Here is a 9,159-nt window from a genome sequence, read left to right as displayed (position 1 = left end):
ATACAGTAGTAATGGGTGGGGGGTAGAGAGGGAGGAAGTAGTGAAATATACAGTAGTAATGGGGGGGTTAGAGAGGGAGGAAGTAGTGAAATATACAGTAGTAATGGGGGGGTTAGAGAGGGAGGAAGTAGTGAAATATACAGTAGTAATGGGGGGGTTAGAGAGGGAGGAAGTAGTGAAATATACAGTAGTAATGGGTGGGGGGGTAGAGAGGGAGGAAGCAGTGAAATATACAGTAGTAATGGGTGGGGGGGTGTAGAGAGGGAGGAAGTAGTGAAATATACAGTAGTAATGGGGGGGTTAGAGAGGGAGGAAGTAGTGAAATATACAGTAGTAATGGGGGGGTTAGAGAGGGAGGAAGTAGTGAAATATACAGTAGTAATGGGGGGGTTAGAGAGGGAGGAAGTAGTGAAATATACAGTAGTAATGGGGGGGTTAGAGAGGGAGGAAGTAGTGAAATATACAGTAGTAATGGGGGGGTTAGAGAGGGAGGAAGTAGTGAAATATACAGTAGTAATGGGGGGGTTAGAGAGGGAGGAAGTAGTGAAATATACAGTAGTAATGGGGAGGTTAGAGAGGGAGGAAGTAGTGAAATATACAGTAGTAATGGGTGGGGGGGTAGAGAGGGAGGGATAAAAAAAAGAGAGAGTTGAGAGTGAAAAAGAAAGAAAGAAAGAGAGAGAGAGAGCGAGGGAGCACTCTAACCCTGCCCACTTTTACAAAGCCATTCAACTCCGACATAGTGAGGCTTCTCCAGTGCTGTGTACATCAGCAGGAAAGGACACCATCACTACTGCAGCTCAACACACTGCTCTATCTCCCAGTCACTTTGTTCAAGGACTAAAGTAGCGTGGACACTGTCTACCAAACACGAGACTGGAAAGTGTGGACAAGAGACTTTACTAACTGGACAAAAGAAGAGCAATGGTTTTACAAAGCTGAGAGGAGACACCTGCTTTCCTGGATTTGATAGGAGAAGTGGTTTACAAGGACTGCAGCAAAGACCTGGTTTATGAGGACCAAGTAAAGAACCTGGTCTCAAAACCTCCATCTCTACTTTCCAACATCCAACTTTTTGAAGCTATAGTACCGCTCTCAAAGAAGGATTGTACTTTTCTCAAACTTGTTCTTTCAGAGAAACCCCTTCAACAGAGGTAAGGTGAAGAGAGTTGTCCGGTGTGCTGCTTCTCATTCGTCACCCCTTGCCGCAGTCCTCTCATCACCTTCTCCAGAGAGTGTGTGTGTGTGTGTGAGTGTGCGTGTGTGTGTGTGTCTGTGAGTTGTCTGCTCTTTGTGGCACAGGATGCCCTCGTTAGCCGCGTTGGCTGGGGTGTTGGCGTTGCTTCTCCCTGGGCTGCAGACAGGATGTGGCTCCTCTACTGTAGCGGGATCACTTGCGGCGGTGGATGGGGCTACACGGGGACAGGAGCAGGGGCTGGTGGAGGAGATCCAGGTGACCCCCTGTCCTTCCTGTGTGCTGGCCCAGATGAGGAGGGACTACCTGGGCTCGGACCCGGGTTATGTCCCTGCCCCTCCTGGATCTGAGTCAGCATCTGAATCGGCTTTGGCCCAGACTTCGGCGCAGATGGACATGGTGGAAGCGGTGAAGCAGCACATCCTCGACATGCTCCATCTCAGCGCGAGGCCCAACGTCACTCACCCGGTACCACGCGCCGCCCTGCTCAACGCCATCAAGAAACTACACGTTGGCCGCGTGGGGAAGGACGGCAGCGTGGAGATCCAGGAGGAGGGGCCGGGGGGCGGCGAGGGGGCGGCGCCCCCACCCGAGCCGCCTTCCGAGATCATCACCTTTGCCGAGCCAGGTGTGTATAGCGTTAAAGTGTATTACTAGGTACTAAGAAATGACATGGTAAAATGTTAATTATACAGTAATGACATGAATTACTTTCTTGATTTGTTTTGGTTGATTTAAACAAACACCACTCTGTAATGGTCAGGTACAATGTAGTTATTACCCTGTTGAATGGTTTGAAAAAAGAACCAGAAATTACCCACTGTTTTCTCTTCATTAAATACCGGAAGTAAACAAAGGTTCCCAAGGGGTTCTTCGGCTGAAACATAAAGCAATTTATGTTGCTAGCCCATAGGAGAACCATTTTTTTGTTCCAGGTAGAACCCTTTTGGGGTTCATGTAGAACCCTCTGTGGAAAGGGTTCTACATGGAATCCAAAAGGGTTCTACTTAGAAGGAAAAGTGTTCTACCTGAAACCAAAAATGGTTCTTCAAAGGGTTCTCCTATGAGAACAGCCGAAGATCCCTTTTAGGTTCTAAATAGCAGCTTTTTGTCTAAGCGTGTAGTGTAAGATAACGTGCTGCCTGAAACCCACGCTGCCTGAGACCCACGCTGCCTGAAACCCACGCTACCTAAAACCCACGCTACCTAAAACCCACGCTGCCTGAAACCCACGCTGCCTGTAACCCACGCTGCCTGTAACCCACACTGCCTGAAACCCACGCTGCCTGTAACCCACGCTACCTGTAACCCACGCTGCCTGTAACCCACGCTACCTGTAACCCACGCTGCCTGTAACCCACGCTGCCTGAAACCCACGCTACCTGTAACCCACGCTGCCTGTAACCCACGCTGCCTGAAACCCACGCTGCCTGAAACCCACGCTGCCTGAAACCCACGCTGCCTGAAACCCACGCTACCTGAAACCCACGCTGCCTGTAACCCACGCTGCCTGTAACCCACGCTGCCTGTAACCCACGCTGCCTGAAACCCACGCTACCTGTAACCCACGCTGCCTGTAACCCACGCTGCCTAAAACCCTCGCTACCTGTAACCCACGCTGCCTGTAACCCACGCTGCCTGAAACCCACGCTGCCTGAAACCCACGCCGCCTGAAACCCACGCTGCCTGAAACCCACGCTGCCTGTAACCCACGCTACCTAAAACCCACGCTACCTGTAACCCACGCTGCCTGTAACCCACGCTACCTGCGTGTGTGAAATGTGTGGGCTGCCTATGTCTGGGTCTGGAAACGTTTTAAAGTTGACAAGTGTCTGTGGTGCTTATGGCTTTCTCTTGAGGATTCCTTCGAACTTGTAGTCAACAAGGCTTAGATTAAACTATTGACATCCCTTTTCAGTTTGTTAGTTTGGGGGTTATGTGTATCCTCAGCTAGCACGAGTTCCCCACGCTTCAGCGAATGTCGACTGCAGCTTTTACTAGATGATTTCAGTGTGTACCAGTGAGACATTACAAACGCAGCTGCTGGAGGCCCACATTCAATATATGTTTGGGAGGTTAAATAGAGGTTAAATGAAAGGTTGGTATGAGAATAAGATAAATTATGTGACATGCCAATTGTGTGTATGGACTATAGACTAAATGAATATGGACTATAGACTAAATGAATATGGACTATAGACTAAATTAATATGGAATATGGACTGCTCCACAGTCCAATGGCGGCGAGCTTTACACCACTCCAGCCGACTCTTGGCAATGTGCATGGTGATCTTAGGCTTGTGTGCGGCTGCTCGGCCATGGAAACCCATTTCATGAAGCTCCTGATGAACAGTTCTTGTGCTGACTTTGCTTCCAGAGACAGTTTGGAACTCTGTAGTGAGTGTTGCAACTGAGGAACAGATGATATTTCAGTGCTACGCCCTTCAGCACTGGCCGGTCCCGTTCTGTGAGCTTGTGTGGTCTACCACTTCGCGGCTGAGACGTTGTTGCTCCACTTCACAATAACAGCACTTACAGTTGACTGTGGCAGCTCTAGCAGGGTAGAACATTTACGAACTGACTTGCTAGAAAGGTGGCATCCTATGACGGTGCCACGTTGAAACTCACTGAGCTCTTCAGTAAGGCCATTGTACTGCCAATGTTTGTCTATGGAGATTGCATTACTGTGTGTTCGATTTAATACACCTGTCAGCAACAGGTATGGCTGAAATAGCCTAATCCACTAATTTCAATGGGTGTCCACATACTTGTGTATATATATATATATATATATATATATATATATATATATATATATATATATATATATATATATATAGTGTACATCAACCACGTTCATATCTAGTGTTGGAAAGAATTGTCATATTCAGGTATGAAGTGGGTGAGTCAGAGATGACATCAGACAAAGATGCAAAAACAGGAACAGGAAACGTTTAATATGATGCATCGGAACAACAACATGTATCCATGTTCCACAACACGCTGTCATGCGCTGCACGCTAACCCAATGAGGGGGGTGCTCCGATTCTGGAGGCTTTCCTGATTGCGGGTCGGCCATTGTATACTGCAGAGCGATGCAACAAGCGTGTAACAAGCACATTCTTCCCCTGGCTTGTTCGCTTACATAAATGTGCATAATGGCTTGGCGCTATAAATAACCACCCTTTTGAATGAACCTTCGATTAAAGAAAGGGCCATCAATGAGTTGGCGGAATTGGGGGAGGTGTTAACGATTGTGTGTGTGTGGGGGGGGGGGGCATGGAGGCGAGTCGGAGGGCTCCTGGCCGTGTATAATCACTTCATTCATCCAAATATGAGCCCCAATAATTACTTTAGGCTGTGTGGAAGCTATATGTGGAGATAGGGTTGGATGGAGAGGTCTTTGAAAGAGCCTGAGCAAAGTGAGAGAAGGATATGGAAAGGGAGAGATATAGGAGGAAGGTGGGAAAAGGAAAAAAGAAGAGAGAGAGGACTAGAGAGGGAAAGAACAGAGAGAGAGAGGACTAGAGAGGGAAAGAACAGAGAGAGAGGACTAGAGAGGGAAAGAACAGAGAGAGAGGACTAGAGAGGGAAAGAGCCGTACTCCTTCTTTTTTTTTTTTTTACATCTAGCCGAATATATTTAGAAGCGCTTTTCATTGAAACTATTGTTTGTTCCCCGCTTTGTTTATTCATTCGTTCGTTAGTCGGAGAAAAATAGATAGAGGAGGAGAAGAGATTGAGAGGGTAGCGTGTGAATTAATTGTATGAATGTAATTTAGTGTTGGTGGGCTTTTCTGTACATGCATATCCATATGCGATATGAGTTGCTCCCGTTTCAATATATTGACGGTTTATGATGCCTAATTAACAACTACACCCCCCAAAGTACTGAATAATTTCGACCAACCTTGACAGACTGTTTGATGGTTGACTGTCTTTGTTAAGTTACGTAGGTGTCCTATTTGTTTGTGATTAAATTCAATGAGATTCCCAGGACATGTTTCTCCAAAACCGACAAAAACCACGGAGAACCAGCACGAACACTGCCAGACAGATGCACGCTTTGGTAATAGATAATTAGAAAGTTGTAAAAAAAAAATACAAAAAAAAAATGGCACCTAGGCACACACGTCACCACTCGCCAGTGACTTGATAAACTGATTGTGGCCTGGCTGCTCAATGTGTCTGCTACAGTAACTACTAGTCGCTAGCTTTATCGAGTTGGAACTTAGCTAGCGAGCTAGTGATTTTGGGCACTGATAAACAGCCTGTAGCTTGTGCTTATTTACGATATTTTGGACAGCTGATGAGGAAGTTATTGACGTGTTATTGTTCTCAGAAATCCGTCCTGAGAGTGCAGACAGATTTTCCTGACTTTCCAGACTTGACTAGACTGCATGCATATTTTTTTAGAAAGATAAAATACTACACCAAACACAGTGTAAAATTGTGCGACTAAGACATCTGCAAAAAAAACATCAAAATTGTAATTACAGATTTCTTAATTTATCCTAAATTAAATCAGACTATTTTAAGGAAGTGACTATTTTGAGGAAGTGGCTATGTTGTTGCTACGGTAACTCAGGGGGGGACAAACAACAGTCTCTGCCAGGGTACGATATGTGAAAATAACACACCCACATCAAAACCACACCCCCAAGACAACTCTCGTTTGGCTTCAGTCATGGCTGCTAGCATTTCTTAATGAGCAATGAGGGTGTGTTGGAGACGTGTGGTATTACATGAGGGGTTCCACAAGTTGACCATTGGCCAGAGAGACTTCATGGTAGTTCTCTGTATTACATTTTTCTGGAAACATTTAATATAAGAGATATAAATATTCAATTCAAATTTTTTTATTAGGTGCAACTGTGTACAATATCAGACAATAAATGTCTGGTATTCATGAGGTTGTCCTAATATGGACATCGTACACTTGTCCAATCACTGCATCTCCAGGACTCAATTCTACAGAAGTATTTATAAAGGCTTATTAATGAAAGTAACTAGGAGGTTATTGTAAAGTGTAACCCGACTCACAACAATCTGCCCGTTGCTTTCCTAACTAAACAGATGCCAGAGTGACTGGGGAAGATAAATCCAAGCCCACCTAGTCAGACACGACAGACCTTGAACAAATGCATTCTTGTACGAACAGAGTATGGATTTGGAATAGAATGGACTGTCCACGGTCAAAAGCATGTATAATATATATCTCCTTTAGCCTATAGCTCTATTTGATACATAGAGTAAGCATTTGAATGTATTTAAAGAGGCTATAGGGCTTTTGCCTTTAGGGGTGCTCTTAAACCAAAAGAAGTCCCCTAAATGGACAGACACACAGAATTACCCAGAAATTACATTAATGGACAAAGAGGGGCACACCTCCAGTCAGCAATTACATTTCTGTAAAGCCGTACAGAGCCAACAAAAAAACATGCGTTACCTAACCAAAATGATTATGCACATTTGAAGCGTTGCCCTCATTGTGTTGACTAAACACCCTTTTCCCTTTTCTCCTCTAGGTGACACTACATCCGCCGTGACCTTTGACATTTCCAAGGAGGGCAGTGAGCTCTCAGTGGTGGAGCAGGCCAACGTGTGGCTCTTCCTCAAGCTGGCCAAGGGGCAAGGGCGAGGCAAGGGCAAGGTGAACATCCAGCTTCTGCAGCGCCGCCGGCAGAAGACCAAAGCTCCAGGCTTTGCCTTCACCGAGACCCAGGGCGAGGAGGAGGAGGAGTTGGTGTCTGAGAAGATGGTTGACACGCGGCGCAGCGGCTGGCACACGCTCCCCGTGTCGCACAGCATCCAGTCCCTCCTTGACACCGGTGGCAGCGTCATCGATCTGCGAGTCTCCTGCCCGCAGTGCACCGAGGCGGGCGCCACACTCATCTTGGTCCCCACCGAGGGCGAGCAACCAGGACGGGAGAGGGAACAATCCCACCGGCCATTCCTCATGGTTGTATTGCGGCCCGGCATGGAGGAACACGCTCGCCGACGCGCCAAACGCGGCCTGGAGTGCGACGGAAAGATGCGCATCTGCTGCAAGCGGCAGTTCTATGTCAACTTCAAGGACATCGGCTGGAACGACTGGATCATCGCGCCGCCGGGCTACCACGCCAACTACTGTGAGGGCGACTGCCCCAGCCACGTGGCCAGCATCACGGGCTCCTCGCTGTCCTTCCACTCCACCGTCATCAATCACTACCGAATGCGGGGCTACGCGCCCTTCCAGAACATCCAGTCGTGCTGCGTGCCCACGCGACTACGCGCCATGTCTATGCTCTACTACAACGAGGAGCAGAAGATCATCAAGAAGGATATCCAGAACATGATCGTGGATGAGTGCGGCTGCTCGTAAGAGACAGTGAAAGAGAGCAATATAGACTCATCAATAACAAGGAGACACCGTTGGGATGATGGGCCATTTATCCCTTCAAACAAAAACAATACCTTTTTTTGGGGGAGTCATGTAAAAAAAATTGTTGACTGACTGATCTGTCCGTTTCGTCTGATTACCCGATGGGAAATTGTGAAGTCTCTTGTGACACTTTCAGATTAAAAAAAAAGAGATACAGAATATATTTTTGTTGAATGGAGAGCACTAGGGATTAGTCATGTGATTCCTGCTTCTCTGCACTGCAATGAACACGGAACAATTTTCCCTGAAAGAAACACTATGCAACTGATCAAGTATTACCGTGTGATCTTTTTAATGTTTCTTTACACATTATGGGTGTTTTGATTTATTTTTAATTTGTATACAAGGAAGACTTTTTTGCTAAGTTTTTCGTTGTTGTTTTTTGTTCAAATGCGCGTCTGTGTTTCAGTTGTTTGTATTGTTACTGTTGAGAGATACTTGAAAGAAATAGGTTTGACCAGCTACTGGAGCCAAACACTTTTATAATTAATAACAAGTTTTATTATTATTATTATTATTTCTGAACTATTTTGTCTTTTTTACATAAAAAAAATAGTGAATGTTGAAATTTGCACTATACCAACATTCTTGCCAGCTTGATCACATTGACGGTAAGTGGCAATACACCAGAAAGATGTAAATACATATACAGTATATATATATATATATATATATATATATATATATATATATATATATATATATATATATATATATATATATATATATATACACTACAGCTACAGACAGTCTCTCAAGCAAAGTAACATATGAAGAGTTTTTTTCCAAAACTGTAAAAAAAAAGAAAAAAAAGATAAATTAGCTTTTATAGTTAAAAGAACTTCTGAAAGAAATTGGGTTGGGTCTATCCTCATCATGGCGTGGAATTGCTCAATGATAGACATGTATTTGTTTGAAATCTATCACCTGATGGTTTGTTTCAGAGACAAATAATCATGTCGTTTAGCTAAACGAAGTACTGCTAGGTTTTACACAGTCAAATGTAACAAATAACTACTTTTTTATATATATATATATATATAAAGAACTGTACAAATGTTAGGTATGACATCAAAACTGAAATAAATGAAACAATAGAAATCAGTAGAGTAATATGATATGTGTATTTAAAACTTTTAGATTTGACCTTTTAGTCATTTAGCAGATACTCTTATCCAGAGTGACTTACAATTGCATTCATCTTAAGATATCTAGGTGAGACAATCACATTATCACAGTCAAATATACAGGATATGAACATTCCATTCCACCTAAACAATGGATATATATATATATACGTATATATATAAACAGTTAAAATATTTTAATGAAACATCTGAGAACAGTCTTTTTTTTTACACACACATGAAGGTACCCATAAACAATCATTTCTGATGGAAAAACACAAATGTGAAAAATTGGTGGATATAACATTTTTGGAAATAAACTCTTCATATATAGTACATACTACAGCTACGGACATAGTCTCTCAATCAAAGTAACACCAAAGATAGGAGCACCATTAGCTTTCAAGTTGAGCA

General features: G+C 44.2%; 1 protein-coding gene across 1 annotated transcript; it reads left to right on the top strand.

The window, feature by feature from the left end:
- Positions 1-775: 775 nt before the first annotated feature.
- Positions 776-7,766, top strand: inhbab (inhibin subunit beta Ab). Its single transcript, XM_029726551.1, has 2 exons — positions 776-1,823; positions 6,723-7,766. The coding sequence occupies exons 1-2, from the start codon at positions 1,304-1,306 to the stop codon at positions 7,556-7,558; spliced, it is 1,356 nt and encodes a 451-aa protein (XP_029582411.1). The 5' UTR covers positions 776-1,303; the 3' UTR covers positions 7,559-7,766.
- The last annotated feature ends 1,393 nt before the right edge of the window (positions 7,767-9,159 follow it).

Source organism: Salmo trutta, chromosome 31 (genome assembly GCF_901001165.1).
Source record: "Salmo trutta chromosome 31, fSalTru1.1, whole genome shotgun sequence".
NCBI classification, from domain to species: Eukaryota; Metazoa; Chordata; class Actinopteri; order Salmoniformes; family Salmonidae; genus Salmo; species Salmo trutta.
This window is presented reverse-complemented; position numbering and strand designations above follow the sequence as displayed.